Below are 22,696 nucleotides of genomic sequence, written 5' to 3' on the forward strand. Positions count from 1 at the left end.
AACCAATAATTATAGTTAGTGAAAGGGGGGGAAAAAGGATTAATACCATCCAAATACCAGTGTGGCTCATAAATAAGCAAAATGAAAGCATTTCAAGCTTTTCAAAATGGGAAAGATGATCCAACCTGTCAAGATACAGTCCAGGTGTGAAGGGTGGAGGACATGGAATTAGACCTAGGATTTTGTACAGCTGAAAGACCAGTTTCAAATTTAGAAAGCAACAATTCCAATAAACTAAATTTTAAATGCACATTCTACAAAAGCCATACTTTGCAGCTCCTTCTTTTGCTGCCAGAAGTATCCACACACATAAGGACACACATGTAACAAAAGACGACCTTTGAGTTTATTGTTTAAAATACAACTTTCAGGCCACATGATCACTATGCACTGACACATAACTTCTTCATTTCAAGGGTAAGCACTTTCCCAAATCTCAAATCTCTTGAAGAAGTTCCTTCTTTTCCTCAAAATACTTCTGAAACCACTCAATATGTTCAACCTTCTGCTTAACACTGAGATATGGGTTTTTTGAAAGCCCACAGATGACTAGTTCCATGAAGTGGCGGATAGGTCCTTCCTTGGGAAAGCCTTCGAGGTGTTTGTCCAGAAAGATATGTTCATGAAATTCAGCATCATCCTCCATCCCTGACAGAAAGACAAAGCAAGAAAGACAAAGTTGTTATCATAATATAATAGCAAGTTTAACAAAGTAAAAACAGTATCGTTTGAAAATAATCTTAAATTAGTAAAATTAATGGTTCTGCTTGCATTTCTAAGAATATGTAATATTTAAATCAAATTTCTGGCTTGAAATCTTGATGAAAGCCTGATGCTGGGGTGGAAGTAGGAGGAATAATTATAACCATAAATCAATCTTCTTGCTAAAATCTGGTTTGTTCAATACTTGAAAATTTTGATTCATCATTGGTACCACCTTTTAGATTGCAGGCACTTTCTTCATAAATTTTTAAAGAGAACACTGATTGCCTAAATTCTGCAGGGGATTAAAGAATACAAACTAGTCTTGAACAAATAAGGCAACCTCATAAAGTATCAAATACTGAACAGCTAACAAACACAAGTCCTTGCAAGCCATACTTTTAACATCCTATTGCTATCAAATGGGCACAGAAATTTGTTTTCTGACATTTTCTGAATGTGTGAGTGCATATGATGATGCAAAAGTGTGGTGTATCTCACCAGCTGCTATTAAGTCATAGCCATCACCAAAGATGATGCACTCAAAAGCCTCCACAGGACATGGTACAAGGGATTATTGGAGACAGGGCAAAAGTTTGTTCTTCATCCTGTGGATTTTTTTGCTGTTGTTCATGCTATGATGGTAGTGACTCAGAACACAAATTCCTACATATAGAAAAAAGGGTGCTTTTGCTGTTCCTAATTTTAAGGGGCAAAAAACCAAAAGGCAATCTGGGATTTGTAAAGAAAGATTTTTCTTCAGTTAGATATACATGGAAATTTTTATTTGATACCAATTGGCTTGCACCCTTCAGTAAAATCTGTTATTAGAGAAAAATATTGCACTACTTCAAGATGACAAAAATGAGAAGCCTATACCACACACATGAGTATGGTGTACATGTTTTTCTAAATTATTTGATAAAATTAAATCAGGGGTATTAAAACTGAGGTAATTAAACCACACTAGTTCTAGGCTTCCTTCTTTGGTAGAGCTTCTATAGTTTCAGAAGAAATTATGTCCATCTCTGCAATGGAGAAGTCACTAAAAGGTCATTTGCATTTGTTAAGTTTGCATTACTTTTTTCCTGCTTTAAACTTAAGGTATTGCAATAGCTGAAGGAGCTGAGAAATACCTGTATTTTTCCTAGAAATGTGTGAGTGTATCAATACCACAGTTGCACACCACATTTATCTCTGTGGTTCTTGAAAAAAAAAAGAGCACATTTTCTTCTTCAGAAGCTCTCTCCTCATTCCTTTATGTTGAAAGTTAAAATAACAAAAATCAGGTAATGTCAGTATCAGAAAGTGTATTTCTGTTGTGGTTGGAAAACTATGTCCACAGACAGAAGCAGTGATGATCCTTCCACTATGCACCCATGCTGGCTTTCCCCCACCAAGGGGAGATAGAATCTTATTGCACCTGGATGCTACTGGTTGCCTTTTCAAACTAACAACCTTTCCAGACTTCCTTACTTCCATTGGTCTCAAAAATCCAAGAGAACTAAACCAAACAAAATCACTACTTAAAGAATCTGAATAATGCTGACAGTAAAATTCGGCCTTCTGAATGCTCTTCTTCTAGAGACAGATACAGGGCATCAGGAAAGATTTCGTCTAATAAATAATTTCACCAATTTTCATCTTTAACCCAAAATAAGCAATTTAGAATCTCACAAAAATGCAGGTGATAAGTAAATATTACATATGTATTCTGCTTTCCTGTTTGTCAAAGACTGTCTATGGTTTGGGGATGAAGTGTTAAGTCCAAATATTTCAGTTAGACCACGTATTTCAGTCCTCAAAAAAGTAAAGTGTGCATCACAGAAAAGGAGACCACAACTGTCCAAAGCATCAGAGGCTGAGGCCTCTGGTGAAACAGATTAGAAGAGATAATGACTTCCCTCACCCCTAGCAAGCCCTGACTCCTGCTGCCAGCCTGTCCCTCAGCCTCTCTTGCACTGTCCTCAGAAACATAATTTGAAGCAATATGCGTGGCAGAAGTCTAAATTAGAGAATTTTCTTTTTCAACATCAAAACAAGAAGACACCTACTCTCAATATCCTATTTCCAACCCCCTACATGCTACAAAACAGAAAGTCTGGGGAATTCCTCTAGCTAAAACACTAATCCTTCCAAGACATGACCAACCTTGTCTTAAAGATGCCAATCCAGACACAGATGTCCATCCCTTATAGCGAGCATTGCTGACATGATATAAAGATGACTGAGTATTCAGATATAGTGAAAAAAATGTCCCTGTCCATGGCAGAGGGTTTGGCTTAAATGATCTTTAAAGGTCCCTTTCAACACAAAGTATTCAATCCTTTCAGGATTTTTAGAATTACATCAATCATGCTCTTCAGAAGGTCCCTAGAACAGAGATAGTAAAGAAACCCTGACGCAATGGTTGTGCAACTCTGCCAACTCCCTTGGCAAGATGATCCAATATTTCTCTGTTGGGAACAGCAGCTCAGCTAACCAGCAACTAGAACAGGACTTGGTGAACTTTTGCCTGCAGAAGCCATCAGAGGCAACTGAGGAATTAATTTTCTGAGACCTTCCTATCACTTGTGCAGTAACAATCTCTGGCCCACCAAAAGCATTTGCTCCTCATAACGAGGTGCTAAGGCAAATTCTCACCTATAATCTGCTCTGTCCTTTCCAGCTTTTTGAGTCATTATGGTATAAATGCACAGAAATAATAAATGAGGCACAAATAATTGTCTTTACCAACTTTTTGCCATGGCAATCATGGAGCAGCATTAAAGCTACTTAAAAGCAGGAGAGACAAGCAGAAAGAAGGAGTGGTGAGAACAATGTTACGCAAGCTATACTAATGGTTTGCTAAACTGGTAAAAATTAATCAGAGGATGGAGAGGGAAAAGAAAAAAAAGGTAATTTTCTGCCTAACAGTGACTTCAACTTCATTGGACAAGGGCAAGGGCATGCAGGTAAAAGCAAACAACAGGGCAGTAAGGTGTGGGGGGGAAGACTGCTGCTGGCCACTGCAGCAAGCCAGTATGTCCAACCACATCTACAGATGTTCACACAAAAATAATTTTAAAAACCGTGACCTCGCCCTGGTGCCACACAGCACAGTACAGTGCCTAGGTGAAGCACCCTAATGAGAACACCAGAGATACTCTGGAGCCAAGGAAAAGAGCTGTAAGAGGTTGTCTTTCTTTTTTATATTTGGTTTAAAACGTTAAAAGATTTCATAATGCTGAAAGCTGAGTATACGTGCTTCCTCAACAGAAAATTTAATTGCACTTATATTTTTAAAGCCACATGTTTTTGGCATAGAAGAATAATCACACATTTCTGGATACAAAACAAGCTGAAGTAATCTCCTCCTGTTGAGGGCAATGGCTGTTACAAAACTGCAAAATTAACAGCAGAAAGGGACATCTTTATTTTGCAGAGAAACTGAAATTACAACACGTTGATATACTCAGAGCAAGGTTCTCGAGTTTTTAACTGTGCTTTGACACACCTGAGGTGGTTAACGGCCTGTGGCTGGCAGTCTGATAGGCCAGTCTTACTGACTTGGTATTTCAACCTGAGAGGTGACAGGTTTTGGAAGGCTCCACTGGAATTTTCCACATGACTAGTCTTTGTGGACAAATCAATCAAGATTCTTGTTTTAACTATATGTAAAGCCTCTTTGTCCGCTGGCCGCCCCATCCCAGACAGCGCGGTTCCAGCGGCACGGCTGCCCCAGGGAAACCACGGCCGCCAAAGACACACTGTCAACTGAGGGCCCCAGACAGCAGGGTTCCAGCCACATTACAACAACACAAAAACCATTGGCCACAGTGGTTTTAAGCTTGCAAAAACATGACTAGAGTATACTTGGATTTCTACATGATGGAACATGATGGAACAGATCAATCCTGGGAGCAGTGATTAAATTCTGTGAAGAAACTGCCAAATAGGATGAGAATAAACATTAAGAAACAATGAAGCACATTATTCAATTTGCAACTCAGTATAGGACAGATTTTCAAAGACTCCCAGCTTCAGATACTAACCTGTTTTGCTCTCAGTGACTGAATCATTACAAAGCAGTTTTGTTTGATGTCTTTAAAGTCTTTTAAAAAACCCCAAAACCCACAGCCAAGCTCTCCCTGAAGTTATGAAGTCCCCTTTCCTATATTGCACACTTTGTGTAGTTGTTCTTCACTTCCTTAACGTTCACTCTCTCTGCTGGCATAACTTCACACAGAGCTTTCTCTTTTTTTATGGTAATAAAAGAAAATACTGTGCACAAAGATGCCTAATTAACATAGATGCCCAGGGTGAGTGAATATTGTGACTGTTTATTCTTATGAAACAGACAGAACAAAGGGAACAAACAACTGTTTAACACTTGGCCTGCCCAGATACGGAACTGGCAGATAGCTGGTTGGGATCTGGCAAGAGACTTGGTCCAAGAGCCACACCAAAGAACACAATCAGCATTATAAAACACGCACAGCAGTTTTAAGATTCCCCAAGTTCTGCTAGGAGCTTAACTTAGTAAAGATGCAGAGTAAAAGGTATTATGTAAGAGACTTGAACTGCCTTTTGGTGTTAAACACATCGGGGGGAGGAGGGGGGGAGGGAAGGAGTCGTCCCCTTTTGGCAGCAGCCAGCCCTCGGATCAGCCAAACCACCGGCAAGACTTCACCTGAAGAGTGCCAGAATGAGTTCATCTGAAGCATCTCTGATCTGGGACAGTCAGGAAGTTATGTTTGTTTACTATCAAAAGCATGACTCACAGCTGAAACATTATGTTAAAACAGTCAAAGGTCAAACATGCTCTAATTTTCAGAAAAGATAAACTGAGAGAGATAATAAAAGCTCACGGTGCACATACCAGCTTCATTGTCAATTGGGAACTCCCACAGTATTCCTTCTTTTGTCCACTGGATCATCTCCTCAAAACCATTTCGGGGAGGCTGTGCAGTTACTGCTGCAACCTCCTTTGCAAACTCCAGATCCCAAATTGTTGGCGAAGATACTAAAAAACAAATTTTGTTAAGATCTGTCAGCAACCAAACACTTCTCAATAGCTAAGACAAAGTCCTTTAACATCAATCTTTACAGAGACCAGTAACTTCAGCCATGCAAATTTTTCTACCTTAAATACCAGCATCACCTTTCTCAAATAAGACTTCTCTGTTAACATGAAAGTTCATTAAGTTCTCAAATGTCTGATGAAAATCTACTCTGAACACCTAGGGGAATATTTATTTTTATGTCTTTCACATAAAGCAATAAATTAATTTTTCCACAATCCTTCTTTGGTTTTGTCTTTCAAAAAATGAGGACACAGCAAATTCTGAACTTGACTGGTGCACTGTGCTAAAGGACCCTTACTTCTACAGGAGTTTTCAGGTTCTTCACAATTACATTCTCCTTCAGGGAAACAACTCAACTCAAAGGATGGCAATTCCTTCCCCAATGCTCCTAAGTGTGCCAGTTTTTCTCAAGCTGAGAAACCAGGATTTCTTATTCTTTTCACAAAGTTAAACAGTTCCTTTAGGGATATATCTTTTCTGATGCCTTTTTTTTATTTTTTTTTAATCGAAGTGCACTCATATTGCAGCAGTTACTCTTCTCAAGGAGTTCCTGTCCCTCCACCCAGGAGAGCTGGTCACGAGCCCAGACTGAAGCGCTTCGCTGAACTGCAGGGAACAAGCTGTTACCACAGGACAGGGAGGGACCTCTGGGAGTGCCCTGGGCTGCTGTCGAGTGAGCTGGCCTAAGCTGCATTCCCCTTTGTTTTCCTGCCTCCCTCTATTATCAATTCATCCTAAGATCCTTGGAACACAGATCTTTATGTGGATTCAAGTATTACAGTCCACTTGGAGCGGATTATAGCCAATAACCTATTATTTTACTACTCCTGAGTCTAAGTACTTGAGGCCAAGATATAATTTCATCTTCAGCTCAGTGGCTTACAACTCAACTGAATTAAAAAAAATCCCCCCTCGTTTAAGAGAAAACACAATGGAAGGGGAAACAGTATTTTTACATACATAAAAGTGTTTTCAGAGGGGTTCTTTGTGTTAAATCAGAATACAGTTATTCAAATTATTCCTTAAGAGGGAAATTTCCAGAACTATTTTACCAGGCTGAGTACTTTGATTTGAGGGCTGGAGACAGGAATAAAATACAGCTACAAGACAACATGAAAAACCATACCAGAATGAAATTGTTGTCCACATCATAAAGAAACTAATAAATCCTCTAACAGAGGAAAGCAGTACCTCATTTTTCAAGCTTGCAGGAGAGGTGATAAAGATTATAATTTCACCTCATGGAGCAGAAAATAATACTGGCATTTTACATTAACAGTTATGAAGAGTATTTTCAGGATGACAATTTCCAGTTAACATTCAAGTTTTCAAAGTCAATATTCAATACTTAAAACAAAACTTGCTTTTCTGTTTTGTATAGAAAAAATTTAACCCATTATCTCCTGAAATATGAACCAAGACAGTGAAAACAAATGAATCAAGGTATCAAGTATCACGCTGGTATTTCCCGAGGTTAATGCCCAAAAAAATGTTTGTCATCAGGCTTAGTCTGTAAGCCAAGTAATCAGCTTCCTGGTCTAAAACACACTGTAGAGTTCCTCAAGGCTACCTGGAATCAAACAGGAAACACCAAACAAAAAGCTGAAAGAAGCTTACTAATTAACTTCTAATTACAAATACAATAAAGTCCACTTACTCTCTAAAACAATTTGTACACATTCCAATTTTATGTTTTAAAAAAAAAGTGCATCTCAGCTTTTAGCTGGAGTGACTACGATGAGCCACTGTGTCTGCATTCTGTTCATACTAAAAAGAAATCTTATATTCTCACTCTTTTACCTGAGCAAATTTGATTCAACTCAAAATCCATTTTTTTCAACACCACTTTTGTTAAGACAGCTAAAAACAAACACTACATCATTCATTGTGGGTTTTACACGTAAAATGGACCAATTTTAATCATACTGGCAGTCTTAAAACACAGCAAACTGAATCCCATTCTAATAAACAGCTTTCATAGAGGTGTCTGTATTCAGAAAGTTCACAGCTGCTTGAAAATATGCAAATGGCACTATTTAACATTTTACTAAAAAATTAAGTAATCAAATTAATATCTCCCTGTAGTTTCAAGTGAAAAAAAAGATAAAAAACTACTCAGCTAGAATCTGGCAAAAACTTACAGTTCTACTTTTGAAACTGAAACAAATACTCATGATTTTGTAAGATTTTAGACAGGAGTACTATTTCTTCCGCTGCTACTAACTTTACATAAAGGTCTAAGTCACTACACTGGAACAAAGTCTGTTTTTTAAAAGGGCCTCAGAATAGCTGAGGAAAAACAGCATTTTGAAGATCAATACTAACAATGTAGTCTCACTGTTCACAAAGAAAAGTGAGGGACAACATTCTTTACAGGACTTGCCCATACTCACACACTCTTGGCCAAACCCAGCCTGTAGTAAAGCCAAGTCTTCATAAGTGGAAGCTATCCTTGTTAAGACTGTTCCCACACAGCTGTGCCATAGAGTGAATATGAAGGTGTCACACCTGTTTTGAATTTAGTTTTGGCATCTTTTATCTCACATGAGTTTTGGCATGTACATTTAGTGGATAAGGAATTGGTTGGATGGTCACATCCAGATGGTCCAGGGTTCATGGGCCATTCCAAGGGTCTATCCAGACCATGCATTCAATGGTCAAAAGCTCAGTTCCTAGATGGAGGTCAGTGATAAAGTTGTGTTGCTCAAGAATCCACACCGAGACCAGGATTGTTCAGTCTCTTCATCCACACCACTGACAGAGGGGTTGAGTGCACCCTCAGCACATCTGCAGGTGACACCAAGCTGAGTGGTGCAGTTGACACACGTGAAGGACAGGATGCCATCCAGAGGGACCTCAAGGGCAAACTCAAGGAAGTGACCTCATGGAAATCTTATGAGGTTCAACAAGGCCAAGTGCAAGGTGCTGCCCCTGGCTTGGGGCAACCTCCAGCATCTACACAGGCTCATGAATGGACAGAGTCCTGCCAAGAAGAATTTAGGGATACTGGCGGATAAAAAACTGGACATGAGCCAGCAATGTGCATTCACAGCCCAGAAAGCCAACTAGAATGATGGCCAACAGGTTGAGAAGAGATTCTTCCCCTCTGCTCTCCTGAGACCCCACCTAGAATGCTGCAACCAGCTCCAGGGTACTCATCACAGGAGGGATGTGGACCTCTTGGAGCAGGTCCAGAGGAAGGCCATGAAGATGATTAGAGGGATGGAACATCCCTCCTAAGAGGAAAGGCTGAGAGCTGGGGTTGTTCCTCATGGAGAACAGAAGGCTCTGGGTTGACTTTATTCAATCTTTTCAATACTTAAGGGGAGCTTGAAAGAAAGATGAAGACAAATTTTTTGTAGGGCCCATTGCAACAGGAGAAGGAGTAGTGGCTTTAAACCAGAAGAGGGAGATTCAGACTAGACAAAAGGAATAAATTGTTTCCAATGAGGGTGGTGGAACAGGTTGTCCAGAAGGGTGGTAGATGCCCCATCTCTGGAAACATTCAAGGTCAGGTTGGGTAGGGCTCTGAGCAACCTGACCTAGTGGAAGAAGTGCCTGCTCATTGCAGGGGGGTTGGAACCAGATAACCTCTACAGATCCCTTCCAACCCAAACTTTTTATGATTCTAAACAGATATGAAGAATTTTACAATAGGTGAAGCAAGGTGTCATTTGTCAGCTGCCAGTGGGATCTTTCCAGCTCCATCTGGAACACTAAACAAAAGAAGGCCACACAGCACACACAGTAATCCAGTGTGTACTCTTGGGTTGCTACTACCCTGCTTATACTTAGTCACCTGCAGGGCATGCTTGCTTCCTTGGGATCACAGCCTCACATTTCCTTGCAACTTGACCAAATAAGCTGGAGCCAACATACACCCATCCTCCAGGCTGGCTTTACACTCACAGAATTAAGACTGACCTTTGTGACAAAAAGCCAGTTATACCCTTCATATTCACTAACAAAGTGCCCTGATCAGCACAGAAAACATCTCATTACACTGCATGGAAGTTTCACTTGGTAAAAATCTGAGCTACATCAAAGTAGTCATTTCTTTTATCAGACTGAAAGCAGAAAGTGAGCAGGACATGTCTCCCCATAAAAACAAATCTCTTGATATTCTAAAAATGCAGAACTTAGCCTCACTGCATTTTTCATTACTGAATTTCCACTAACCTGTTTTCAGTGCATGCTCTGGTTCTGTAGAAGCCTTAGTGAATATATTCAGCCTCTTTCCTACTTTGAGACTTCTATAAACAAAAAAAGAAAACCGATATTTAGTATTTCACAACACCTTACAACATTGCCAGATAACAAATTAAAAAGCAAAAATATTTTCATGAACTAACAGATCTCTGGAGACAAAAAAAAAAGAAAAGATAGTGATTTTCACTAAATCTTCAGGCTTTTAATCAGAGAGCGTTTATGGCTTTACTATTTGTCTTAAACAGAGCTTCTCAAAACATTTCCATGTGAAAGGAGGAGCATAAATCAAGCACTATATTTGCAGTCAATTTTAACTGGAATATTTAGGAATCTGAAAAAAGGTAAACAGCATCAAACCACAGTACTTAAGTGATTTTACAAAGTTGTGATTATCTGAAGACTTGGGTTTTTTCCCTGTAAAAAAAATATTGCACAATTCAGGAACAGAAAAGGCAACAGCTAAATCAAATAATTCCTGCTTTATGACATAAATAGCCCTTTTGGAAGATCACACAGCCACCTTCTCTGCCATAGGGCAAACAGTCAGAATATAACCATATGATATGTTTTCAATAGCATCACCCTGGTGCTCACTCTTCTGAATATACAAATATTTCACTCTGACCATCTATTTTCAACCAAATTTATCATTACCATAAGCTTATATTAAAAAAAAAATACAAGAGTTCAACATGTAGTCAAATTCTTATAGATGAAAACAAAAAAAAACCCAATGTCTTTAGTATCAACTATGTTTTTAATCATATTATCTTCCAGGTTTCCACTGAAATTCTAACAGTTCTTTCATTCTGTTATTACATATCCACAGTTACCCTGGCAAGATTTATCCTTTCTGACCTTAAAATTCTACCCTTCTGGATTTACTGGAGATTTCTAATGGCCTCAACTACTTCTGCAAACCTGCTCTTGTCATATTACTTTTTAGTGATGAAACTACCCTGGAGCTATTTCAGCACACAACAATCTAGTTACAGAGCCTTGAAAGAATGTTGATTCAGGATTATATTTTCCAATCTGTGTGTAACTCCCAATGACATTGGCCAAAGATACATTGCATGTGTAAGAAAGTTTATTTTAAAATTACAAGTTTAGATTACTATAAAGCAACATCACTCATTTCCTTGCAATGTACTAACTAGACTCAAATTTAGGTATTCTTCCTAACCCATTATTTTTCAGTTGATAAGTAAATACATGAGATATTCAGGTTTGCAGGAGGGAACTCAGGCCTGAAACTGGAGACAGTTTACTCACTACAGGGATTTAAAAAACTATTTTAAGGTGCTATTTCTGAAGTTATATACCAAGCACAGTTCCACCACACACAGAATACTTTACATCTACTCATCCAGGAACTCACTCTTTTCTTTCCCTTTGTTACCCAAATTCTGTCTTCACCATGATCTATCTAAACACAAATTATTCCCTCCATTTTCAGGCCCTAACCTCCCAAACAGAGATTAATTTACAAAGTAAATTAAAAACAAGAGGAGTTAACCTTACTAAAAAACTGCTATGGACAGAATACAATACTAAAATACTGCTATGGAGAAGGAATGCAATGATGAGCTGCCATGGGAAAATCCAAAGACTACTGAAAAAAAAGCACAGCTTACAGGAGTAAACCAAAAATATAAGAGCACTCCTTAATTCACAAGAGTGGCCACTTAATACAGCAGCAAAATAAACTTAAGGAGTACCCTGAAATCACATGTAAATTATAAAGTTAATTTCATAGACAATTATAACATCACAGATAACAAAGAAATCAATTACAGAATGAAGTGGCAATAAATAAATAGACCAACTTTAATATATCTTTAAAATCCCAACAGAATGGATGAAATTTTTTTTTCTAAACATAGAACATGATCAAGTTTTGTAGAGGAGGAAAGCAAGCTTTCAAAACCTCCATTTCCCAAGAAGTTAAGAAAGTGACATAATATTGTATTATGCATAGGTGAAAATAATTTAGTTAAATCTAGTTAAAACAAGAACAGTTACATTTCAGCACCAAGTATGCTTAATTATAAAATGTAGTATTAAGAAAATGCACATTATTTGATTAGTTGGTTGCCATTAACTATCTTGTTCTCACAATTTATTTCAATGTTAACTTATCTTGAAAAATATTTAAGTAATTTCTTTAAGCTCTGAAGTATTGTAACATTAATAAGTACAAGTAAATTTAAAGTATTATCCATTAGTAACTGCATGCTCCTTCTACTGGAGGTGAACACCACAAAAATACCTTCTGGAGTCCATCTGAGCTGATGACCTTCCAGGTCTTGTTCTTTGACCATCCTCATCCAACTGCAAGGAAATGCGACCGGAGAGCCTCGCACCCCACTGCTCTGGGGACTGCCTTTTAACTGTCATTTCTGAAATAACGTTGCTGAAATGGAAAACATTACATGTAAAAACTCAACAGATTGACAAAGCAAGGAAGTTTGTCATATGCATTAACTAGAAACTCTACTCTCAACTGGTTTCATAAGCTTCCAGGAGACAGAATTTTACATTCCTCACAAAATACACCCATCTTTAATCCATCAAACATTCAAGGCTGTTGTTTTAAACCATTTGTTACATTCCATGTATAAAAGTGCTACTTTAGTCTATTAAATCTACAGTGAATGCTTCCTTTTAAATTATTTAGTTTTCAACTAAAAAAAAAAATCATATATCTGTATACTAATATTCACAGAGTGTACTAGGCATGTTTTGCTTAAGCAAATGAGGAATTCCTCTGAATACAAAAAATAGGTTTAAATAGGCAAAAATCCCTATTTTTTTGGACAGGAACCAATACTGCCCAGGGACAGAGCTGTGCTGCTGCAGACCAAAAGGAAGCTTGCCTTCACACATCAGCTGACATGGGCCAATCATGCCACCCTAATAAGTAGGTCACCTTTCCTGATCCACTGCAATCTGTTGCATTGCATAATCATATTACAGCATTAACAGACCACATCTTCCTTCGTCATTCTGGAGTGAAAATCATACGTGAAGAGCAAACGCTCTGATCTCCAGCACTATACACAGCTCATTCTAATCACAAAGGGCAAATCAGAGCCTCTTCTGCCCCTGCCCATGAGCTCCCTTCACTGGTAGCTCTCTGGTAGCTCTTCCTCACAGCCTCCTCTCCACCCAACCACTTCCAGTCACACACAGTCATCCCAAATTGCAGCACTTAAGTTTCAGGATATAAATATGGGCTCAAAAAATAAAAATAGGCCAAGGCAAAAACAGTGCATTACCCATTTTATGAAAATCCAAATGAAATTCAAACTATGCTCTTGGCAGCTTAAGTCAAAAGAGATTTTACTGACAAGAAAAAATACTTCTGGAAAATTGTAAAAGCTAATTGCCACAGAAACACAGCATGATTTCTCTTCAGTCTTAGATGTGGTTTCAAATGGCAGAACAAGCATAGCTCTTCCAGTACCTACTCTGAAATAAAGGCATCTAAAAACAAGTTTGAAATAATTTCATTTTCATTTTAAATAAAAAGCAATCTCAGATTAGTTGCATATCTCACATTATAAATTACTCTGTGAAGTGGCTACTGGCATTAGTGAGCTGGTGCTGGGCCAGAGGCTTGACACACTTACAAGGGTCAAAGGGACATAATTCCTAAGGTCAGCCACACACAGCCCAGCCCAACAGCTTGACTCAGCTGTGACCTAAAAGGCTGGTGTTTTCCCGTGCTTCAGGGAAGTCAGGATTGCTCAGAGCTGCTCTTTTTCCTGAATTACTTGCAGTTTTGCCCTGTAGATGTGGAAGGACTACACTACTGAGCTACCAGAACACACAGTCAATGGTACCATGTTCCTCGCTAGGAAATCCTAATGTCACCCCAGTATCAGCATATGGACATTCCTGGCAGCAACATTCATTGCTCCATCATGAAAAGTGCACTGTACTAACAAAAGTAGAACCACAAAGACTTTTTTAATGCCTTTTGAAACAAAAAATATTGGTTTAAAAAGTCCCACTCCAACCCCAGCGTACCGATAGTGGCTAGATATTATGTATTCCCTCGTTCCAACACATTAAAAACTGAAGTTCCTACATACACCTGCCTTCCAGAGATGGGAAGTGGTAGGACTTTTGTAACAACCACAGACTCTCTCTCTTTCCTGATTATCAGCCAATAATTATAATACTTAAAACGGAGACCCAAGGAGCTTTGGATATATTCTAGCCAAAGCTCTGAACTAGTACTCTTGCTCATCCAAAACAGGAGCTGAAATTGTCAGGCTGCAGATTTTATTTTGGTGCAGTGCTCTGGTGATTTCCATTGAGTGAAACTTCAGCCCACACTGAGGAAAATAAATTCCTCTATCGTTAATATTTTCCCCTCCCAGTGAATGCCCTGTCCCCATGCTTTCTACAAGGCAATGAGATGACTGCATACAACAGTGACCTCTGGAGGTCTTGCCACAATCCTGGTAAAAAAAATTTGTACAAAAGATCTGGACAACATACAACAAATTTCATACAATAAATCACAATAGCAGAATTCAGTTTTTTACAGTTCAGCACTATGTAGCTCTACTGCTTGTGAAAGTATCTTGCTTTTAAATATTGTGAAAAACTAAGGAATATATATTGGCTTTTAAAATATGTAAGTATATTGATTGTAAAACCTTTACAGAAATAAAGGGAAAGTTCAATTGCACGTATTTTCTTACTGTCAAACAAAACTCAACACAAAATAATCATGCATGAACAAAAGAGAATGCTTTCTAATATATTAAAAACATCTTCATGCATTATGTGGATAGAGGCATCATGGAACATAAATCACACCAAATCAAGTCTGAGGCTGCTGGGCTTTGTAAAATCAACATTTTTAAATACTAGTCAAAAATCTGAGAGTACTGTATTTATCTCAAAGAACTAAGAGATCCACAGTAACTCTAAAAGGTTACTTTTACCAAGTTTTTTGTCATGAAAATCAGCATAAATTGCTGGTCTTTCTGGAAAACTCATCCACTGATAAAGCGTTTCTGCTACCTAACTCTTAAGTAAGAAAACTAAAACTTTTCAGCAAATGGCGGCAGCAGGAGGAGTGTATTTGCTGGGAGAAACAAGCTAGGTCACAAAGCTGCCTCAGGGAATAGAACCTGCCAACTCAGAGCACAGCAAGCCAGCCACGACATTCCAAAAAGGCTGGTTCTGGTAGAGGAAAATGCATTTTTCTAATGACAGTGCCTCATCCACAAGCATGTCATAAAACATTGTAATATCACACCTTAACCTACCAATCAAAAATACAGAGGCACTATATAGCTGCAGCTTTTAAATTTCTGAAGAATTTAAACTCTCTTTCAAGAGAAAAAACATTTTTGCTTTGACTATGACTTCCTTAGTCACTGTCTTTCTTCCACTGCAGCCAGAGTTGGGTCAGTGCTTCAGAAAAAGTGCTGTAGGTGAGGAGAGAGCCTGTGATGCCAGCAGGCAGGAAAACCACACCTAAACAAGAGCGTGTGCAACCTAAGGAAGGGAAACCAGCACATTCCAGGCTGGGCACTGCATGTGTTAGCTCACCCAGGATTTCTGTGCTCCTCCAGCACCCTGGGTACTCAACAAGGTTTGAATTACATTTAAGTTGGCCACCCACAGCCCATGGCACTGCTAAAGACATTTGTGTACTCTGCCCTTCTGAAGAACTCAGTGACAGAGAGCAAACAAACTCCCTGGTAATTAACAGTTTAACGAACATATCCTCTATATACAGGATTTTCTGCTCCATCCTTATATCTGAAGAACAGATATTTTGCTTAATGAAGTCATTCACTGAGCACTGTACACCCCAGTCTGTGAAATCACCTAACTCAACCTGTTTGCAAGCATCTGTCTCTTTCTTCCTCAATTTCCACTCAGGCAGACATCAGCCAGAGACACCATTAGCTCTTTTTGCAGAACACTGACAATCATTCCAGCAGATCCTTCACTGACACCTACACGTAGAAATACATGTAACCTACAGATGATAATAGATGGGTCAAGCTTAGATCCTCAGTTGGGGCAAATGCATTTTTATGGAATAAAACTAAGATAAGCAGCTTGGAGTTTGCACTGCAAACAGACATAAAGGAAAGACCCAATTTTCTGTTGTTCAGCATTTCACCTGGATTTAATGCCTTATTTTCTCAGCAAGTATTTGAATACTAGCTGAAAAAATAAAAAAGGAAAAAAAATTGCCTTTAACCATCATCCAAAAGAGCTGTATGCACAAGTGTTTGAGTTTCCAAACAAATGTTTCTCATCTGTTTGAAAGCCACACTGGAAACAGAGTTAAGCCAAGAGATGAGTTTCATGGGTTGACTGGAAAGTTTTGAAAGGAAGGGTGGGGCTATAAACAGAGCTGCTCTAGTTCAGTTCTGCAGAGCTGTCATGAAAATTCACCAGTCCAGACAGAACGTCTGAAACATCTACAAATCCATCCATTGTGTGAGAATTCTGGAAGCTTGTGGCAAAAAAAAAAACCCAACCAAACTCACAAAAAGAGCTGTTATTTTGCTAGCCTGTCCAAGAAAGCAATGATCCTGGGCATGAAAACAATTTTGTTTCTGCAAAACCACTTCAGAAGGATGATTGCAAAATTTAGAGTTTGGTATAACCAGATCAATAATGTTAGCAATATTCATTAATACTAAGGATATACTGTCCAAAGGCATCTTTTAGGGGCACCTTCCCAACACAGAAGGCAGTCACCTTCAGGATGACATTGCAAAATAGGAATTTCCGATGTAAGTGAGAAAAACAATCAATACACAGACCGTAGGTTAATAGTGCCCCCCTTCTTCTGTTTATCTGTGGTTTCTTCATGTCTTCTTAGCTGTGCAAGGAGCTCTGATTCTGTCTGTTTCTTGTTGCGTGGAAGGGAAGATGCAACCGCAGAAGCAGCCGTCACCAGTTCTGGATTTAAACTGTAAACAGAGACACAACAGATACAGAAACAAAACCAAACAAAACCTTTTAATATATTTAAATTGTCATTTCTGTGCTACCATTTTATATCTTAATAACTCAGAAGCTAGTCAGGTATTTTCCCAAGTGGGGGTGGCCAGTGGGACAGGCAGGTTTGCCCTACATTGCCCTAATTGTCAAATGCTGAAGGACTCTGACAAGCTCCTGCTCCCCAGCCTGGTGAAATGGCAGCCCTGTGCCACTGCACAGCACAGACCTGTGGGATGACAAATATGATGTAACACACTGTGGACAGGAGCAGCTCCAAAGACTCAACAATCATTATGCCATTCTTAATTTTTTTTCTTTTTCCTCACTTTTGTTGTGTTTTATCTGAACAGTATTTCCCTTCTCCCATTAAAATAACTTTCCACAGGCAGGTGCTAGTGCTACCTTTCCACAATCTCACTGCAGATCAAGGCAGCATAAGGTTGACAGCATACAGCACCTTTTGCTCAGATCCTCCCCTGTGATTCACTCCTGTCTACAACTCTGCACTACATTCCCTTACAAGATTCTTTTATACTGTTGGAAATGGTTTATTTGTCCTAAATAACAAAAAAAAGAAAGTTGAACTAAGGGTAAAACAGGCTAAGAAAAGTTTGTTATACTTTACCGTTGGGTGTCTTCTGTAATTCCCTGAGGCACAGAACCTTCCCTGTCCGGGCCTTCCAGCTTGCTCACAGCTTGCTTCTTCCTCTCACTGGCTTTTAATTGTTGGAGTTTCTTCCTGTAGCTCACCTCCACCTTCATATTACCAATAATGTCTAACAGCTGCTGCTTGGGTGCTTCTGCTCCATCCTCCTGCCTCTTTGCTGCCGCTTCAGGTGTGCTGTCTTTGGAAGCAGCAGATTTATCTTTGTCTTTAGAGAGCACGCTGCTCGTGCTGAAGAGCTCCTGTTTGCTAGATGATACACAAAGTTAGGAAGCAGAAGTTAAAAATAGGTGGTTCCAAGGCTGAATTTTGTAAACCTATCAAGAACCCCAAAAGAACAGTTACAACTGTCCAGGCCCAGCTGAGTGTGACCTGAGTATGTTCAGTACATGTTAAACATGTGCCTTTTGACTTTTGAGAAGGGCTGAGACACCATTTCAAACTCTTGATAGCTTCTGATTTCCTCATCACAAACACAAAGTAAACAACTTTGCACACCATTTATTTGTGGAGGAAATAATACAGAGTTTGAATTTACTGGTACCTGATACTTAAATTCATTGGTACTATAGAAAACTCACCAAAACTCTTAACATGGGTCAATAAAGAGATCACTCCCTGAAAAAAGACTTTACACACATACAGATAACCTCACATGTTTTCACACTTGTGGCACTACCACAGATCACATTCCCCTACTCTGCAACATGGATTCTGCTGCAAGTTAACCCAGAAACAAACAGGAAAGTTCTTTGGGTTATAGCTCCTCTGCTTAGCACATGACTGCAAAGAAGCTGAAACTGACACAGTGCAGCTGAGGATGAGAAGCCAGGGACAGCAAGGAGCTGCTCAGGAAATTCTGCAACACAGACACAGCTGCATTCTCTAGACTATCATAAATTCAAGAGGTGTTCTCTATAACATTCTAAATGGCAGCGTTTAAACCTTTACATTCACACCTACTAACTTTGTTTAAAAATCACCTTTAAATTACAGAAAGGAAAAAAATTACTATTTCTTCTGATTCAAAATAAAAAACTTCAATAGATCTTAAAATACCTCCACAAATCTGAAGGAATTGTGGCATACCTCTCCTCCTCACACACATCTCTCTCTGGCTAAAAAAGGAAAATCTGCCAGTTTCAGCAGGCACTGCATCACACTTAGGTCATTCTGCACTTCATAAATTGTCAGCATTAAAATCTAAATTTCAATGTTGAGAAGCAACAGGGAAATTTAAGGAAAGCTTTAGAACCTTCTTACTGAGAAGATGGTAGGAACCCTGCTGTTTTACACTGCACTGCTCCCTAAAGGTCCTTGACAAACTCCTTTTTTGTTAATTCAGGCCACATGCTCTTTAAAACTATGTAACCATTCAGAAATCACAGATTGTTAAAGGGTTGGAAGGGACCTTAAAGATCACCCAGGCCTAACATTCCCTGCCATAGGCAAGGTCACCTCCCACTAGACTGGGTCACTTAAGGCCTTGAACATTGCCAGGGCTGGGACATCCAGAGCCTCCCTGGACAACCTGTCCCAGCATCTCACAACCTTCAAGCACAAGCATTTCTTTGTAATACCAAATTTCCTCTCTTTCCATTTGCACCCATTATTCCTGATGCAATTTGTACCCATATTCCTGAAGAAAAGTCTCTCTCCAGCTTCCCTGTAGGCCTCCTTCAGACACTGGAAGATTGCTATGAGGTCTCCATGCAACCTTCTCTTCTCCAGGGTGAACAGCTCCAACCTTCTCAGCCTCACCTTAGCCTACAGCAGCAGCAAAGCACAGCAAGGCTGAAAGCCTCAGGCACTTGAAGTCAGCAGCACACTGCAGTTTGCATCCCTGTATTTCACCTGCCATCCAGTTTGCCTACTGCTGGGGAGCTCGGCCTCGGAAAGCAAACACAGCTACCAAAGAACCCGAGCTGCTTTGAACATGAGGCCGTCACAGCACCGTGCTTGTTCAAAAATATCGAGGAGTTTTGAAATTAAAAAAAAAATAAATAAATGCACAACTGAGCTGTCATTAAAAGCAGCTTAAAATACTTCAGTAAAAACGAAGAACTCCCAAACACGGCTCTTAGCCCGCACTTTGTGCAGAAACAGCACCACCCAGCAGGCAGCGCCGCTCTGCTGATACCGGGTGCAAAGCTACGGTCAGAGCACACGCGGATCATTCACACCCCTCCAAGATGGGAAGGACGGCAAGGACAGCACTACGAGAAACACGGCCCACGCCACTCCCCTCCACCCGCCTGCACTCCCCGCTGCCTTCTGCCCACCGCTGTCCCGGCCACCCGGCCCCGGCAGGACAGGTGAGTCCCGTCCTTCTGAAGGCCAAGCCCCGGGGCACGGCCCGGCCACACAGCAATGCCCGGCCGGCGCCGGCCCCGTCCGCCAGGTGAGGGTGCAGGGGAGGCCGGTACCTGCGGGCCCTGCCGTGGGCCGTGCCGAGCAGCCTTGTCGCCAGCCCGCCGCGGGCCCGCACGCCGCCCCACATCCCGCACCGCCGCCGCCGCCTGCGGCCCGCGCTCCCCGCCCGCCCGGCCGGACGGGAACAGCAGTCGCGCACAGGCGTTCCGCGCAGCAGCGTTCCGGCCGGCTCCGCCCCGCCCCGCTCCCGGCACAGCCGGCCCGGCCCGGCCGCACCCTCCCTCACGGCCTGGGCCTCGGGAGCTCGGGTGTGAGGAGAGCGCTGCCAGCACGTCCTGCTGTGCTCAGCCCTGCTGAGGCCGCATCTGGAGTGCTGTGCCCACTCTGGGCTCCTTTGTGCAAGAGAGACATTGGGGCTCACATCTTTCCGAAATACGCTCCAAAAATGTCCCCAAGCCTTCACTTCATCTGCCCTGTGAGAAAAACGCCAATCACTTGTTTTTAAAATTTTAAAAGTTTACTAGTAATAAAATGGTTATAAAAATAGATTTATAATTAGAGTAATAAAAATTTTGGACAATTAGGATTAGGACAATATGAGGCAATAGACACAAAGAGTTATGGACGTCTGGGTATCTTTTCTGGGCAACATAAGCCCGAAAAGGATACATGTTAACAGAGGATTAACCCTTAAAAGCAATAGCCTGTTGCATATTCATACATCTCATACATGATGTATAAATTCCACTCAAACACAGGATTCTGTCTGGTCTTCCTCTGAATCCTAACAGCGTTTTCATGGCTGAGTGAGGCAGAAAGAAATTTGTTTCTTCTGATAAGAGGGCAATAAATTCTCTTTCTCGGAAAGATTTAGGTGTCCTGTGGCTGCTATCTCGGTGCAAGTCCTTTCTTGCAAAGGCAAAAGGTTTGCGTGTGGTTGGCTGGAGATGGTGTGGGGCCCAGGAAATAGCTTGGGACTGCAGAATGGACAGAAACACAGCCTGCAAGGGATCCCTTTGCTCTCCCACATCAGACAAGTTTCCATGGCATCCCCCTGTCAGCTTCCCAGAGGTTACCCATCCCTTCATGCCAAAATACTCTGTTGAAGAGGAGTTGCGCCACTCTGTCACACGGTGTACCATCACATCCCAAAGCCAATCATCAATCCCAAACCAGACCTCTCAGTGTCAGCAAGCACTTCCACATTCCTGCAAAGCTCTTACGAGTTAAGGTCTCTGCACACATATCCCATTTTTGCCGTGCCTAAATCCTTTGAGGGAAACCTTGAAGTAAAACTCCAAACAAATTGATACCTCATCTTAGGAGAGTCTCTCGGGAGTCATGGCAGCTCTTCCATGGTCTCCCTACACACACCAAGTGTTGTTACTTCAGGGTATGCAATTCCTACATCAATTCTTCCTTAAAACAAAACAAGTGCTCCACAGCAGCAGGGTGCATGAACAAAAAGCAGGGTTCGGCTGAGCAGCCGCGGGTGCAGGCAGCAGAAAAAGCCGCGTGGTGGCGATATGCGCGTGGAAGCGCCGCATTCCAGAGCTGTGAAATCTCCCAGGAAACATTTCAAGCGCTGTCGCCGTCTCCACATTTTCTGCAGATAAGAGCAGATCAGGCCTGGTGGTGTGCCCGAGGAAGGTGGCAATGAAGGGACACCCTGAGACGCTCAAGGCCTGATGTTCCAGTGGCAAACGGTCATGGCAGGCAGAAGGTGGTTTAATGGCATCTTAATTGCAAGTTTCACTGCATTAGGGGCTTAGATGACTTTCACCAGTGGATCTTCCAGCAGTGCTACAGTCCTGCTAAACAAGAAGCCAGCACACAGGTCAAAATTCTTTGCAATGAAACAATAATTTCTTAGTATTGCGGATTATTTGGGATGCACAATTAGCTCAAAACCACTAATTACAACAGCAATTTTTTTACATTAAAGAAATTACAATTCAATTTCTAAAACCATTTATAACCTAGGCTGTTCTTTCTTAACAATTGCCACACCCGGAGTGCTGCATCCAGCTGTGGGGTCATGAGCACAGGAAGGACATTGACCTGTTGGAAAAAGCCCAGAGGAGGAACACCAAGTTGATCAAAGGGCTGGAGCATCTCCCCGGCAAGAAAAGGAGGAGAGAATTGGGATTGTTCAGCCTGGAAAAGAGAAGGCTTCAGGGTGACCAAAATGCAGCCTTCCAGTACCTGAAGGGACCCAACAAGAGCACTGGAGAGTGGCTTCAAAGTGAGAGTAGGTTTTGATTAGTTGTTAGAAAGAAATTTGTCACTGTGAGGGTGGTGAGGCACTGGAGCAGGTTGCCCAGAGAAGCTGTGGATGCCCCATGCCTGGAAGTGTTCAAGGGCAGGCTGAATGAAACTGAGCAACTCAGTCTAGCGAAAGGTGCCCCCGCCCAGGGCAGGGGGTTCGGAACTAGATGGTCTTTAAGCTCCCTTCCAACCAATATGTTTCATAAACATATGGGAAAATAAAATCTGCACCCTGTAATTAATTTAAAGTGATGGAAGAAAAGATTCATTAAAGTTTACATTTTTGTTTATGCTGTTTTTTCCTTGGTTTGTGCTGTGAAAGTAGGAGCCATTGGTTTTATTTGGTGGAAAACACCACGGATCTGAGATGAAATATGTAGGTCTGCGTGTCTCAACCCACGCAAACACATGTGCACTCAAC

The 22,696-nt window shown here is 40.8% G+C and overlaps 2 protein-coding genes across 3 annotated transcripts in view; both read right to left on the minus strand.

Annotated features, from left to right (window-relative positions):
• Nucleotides 1-324: 324 nt before the first annotated feature.
• On the minus strand, nucleotides 325-22,122 carry MRPS31 (mitochondrial ribosomal protein S31). The gene is made up of 8 exons (XM_005482423.4): nucleotides 22,013-22,122; nucleotides 20,061-20,480; nucleotides 17,596-17,883; nucleotides 16,790-16,939; nucleotides 12,250-12,393; nucleotides 9,948-10,021; nucleotides 5,564-5,707; nucleotides 325-648 (listed from the first exon to the last, which is right to left on the minus strand). The coding sequence occupies exons 1-8, from the start codon at nucleotides 22,120-22,122 to the stop codon at nucleotides 437-439; spliced, it is 1,542 nt and encodes a 513-aa protein (XP_005482480.3). The 3' UTR covers nucleotides 325-436.
• Nucleotides 20,517-22,696, minus strand: part of LOC102073106 (phosphatidylinositol 3,4,5-trisphosphate 3-phosphatase TPTE2) — a 37,310-nt gene continuing 35,130 nt past the window's right edge. The window contains exon 20 of one of the 2 annotated variants that reach the window (XM_074535382.1): nucleotides 20,517-21,818. The gene's annotated coding sequence lies outside the window, so the exon portion shown is untranslated. Of the gene's footprint in view, nucleotides 21,822-22,696 lie in introns of both variants that reach the window. The other variant, XM_074535381.1, reaches the window with a different exon arrangement.

This window comes from Zonotrichia albicollis, chromosome 2, assembly GCF_047830755.1.
Source record: "Zonotrichia albicollis isolate bZonAlb1 chromosome 2, bZonAlb1.hap1, whole genome shotgun sequence".
Lineage (NCBI taxonomy): Eukaryota > Metazoa > Chordata > Aves > Passeriformes > Passerellidae > Zonotrichia > Zonotrichia albicollis.

Excerpts from the sequence above, each read along its gene's own strand:
- MRPS31 (XM_005482423.4), bottom strand. The coding sequence starts at position 22,122 with ATGCTCCAGCCCTTTGATCAACTTGGTGTTCCTCCTCTGGGCTTTTTC. Across the intron at positions 5,708-9,947 it reads AGAGCATGCACTGAAAACAG|TATCTTCGCCAACAATTTGG; the intron begins GTTAGTGGAAAT and ends TTTGTTTTTTAG. Across the intron at positions 649-5,563 it reads CCCAATTGACAATGAAGCTG|GGATGGAGGATGATGCTGAA; the intron begins GTATGTGCACCG and ends TCTTTCTGTCAG.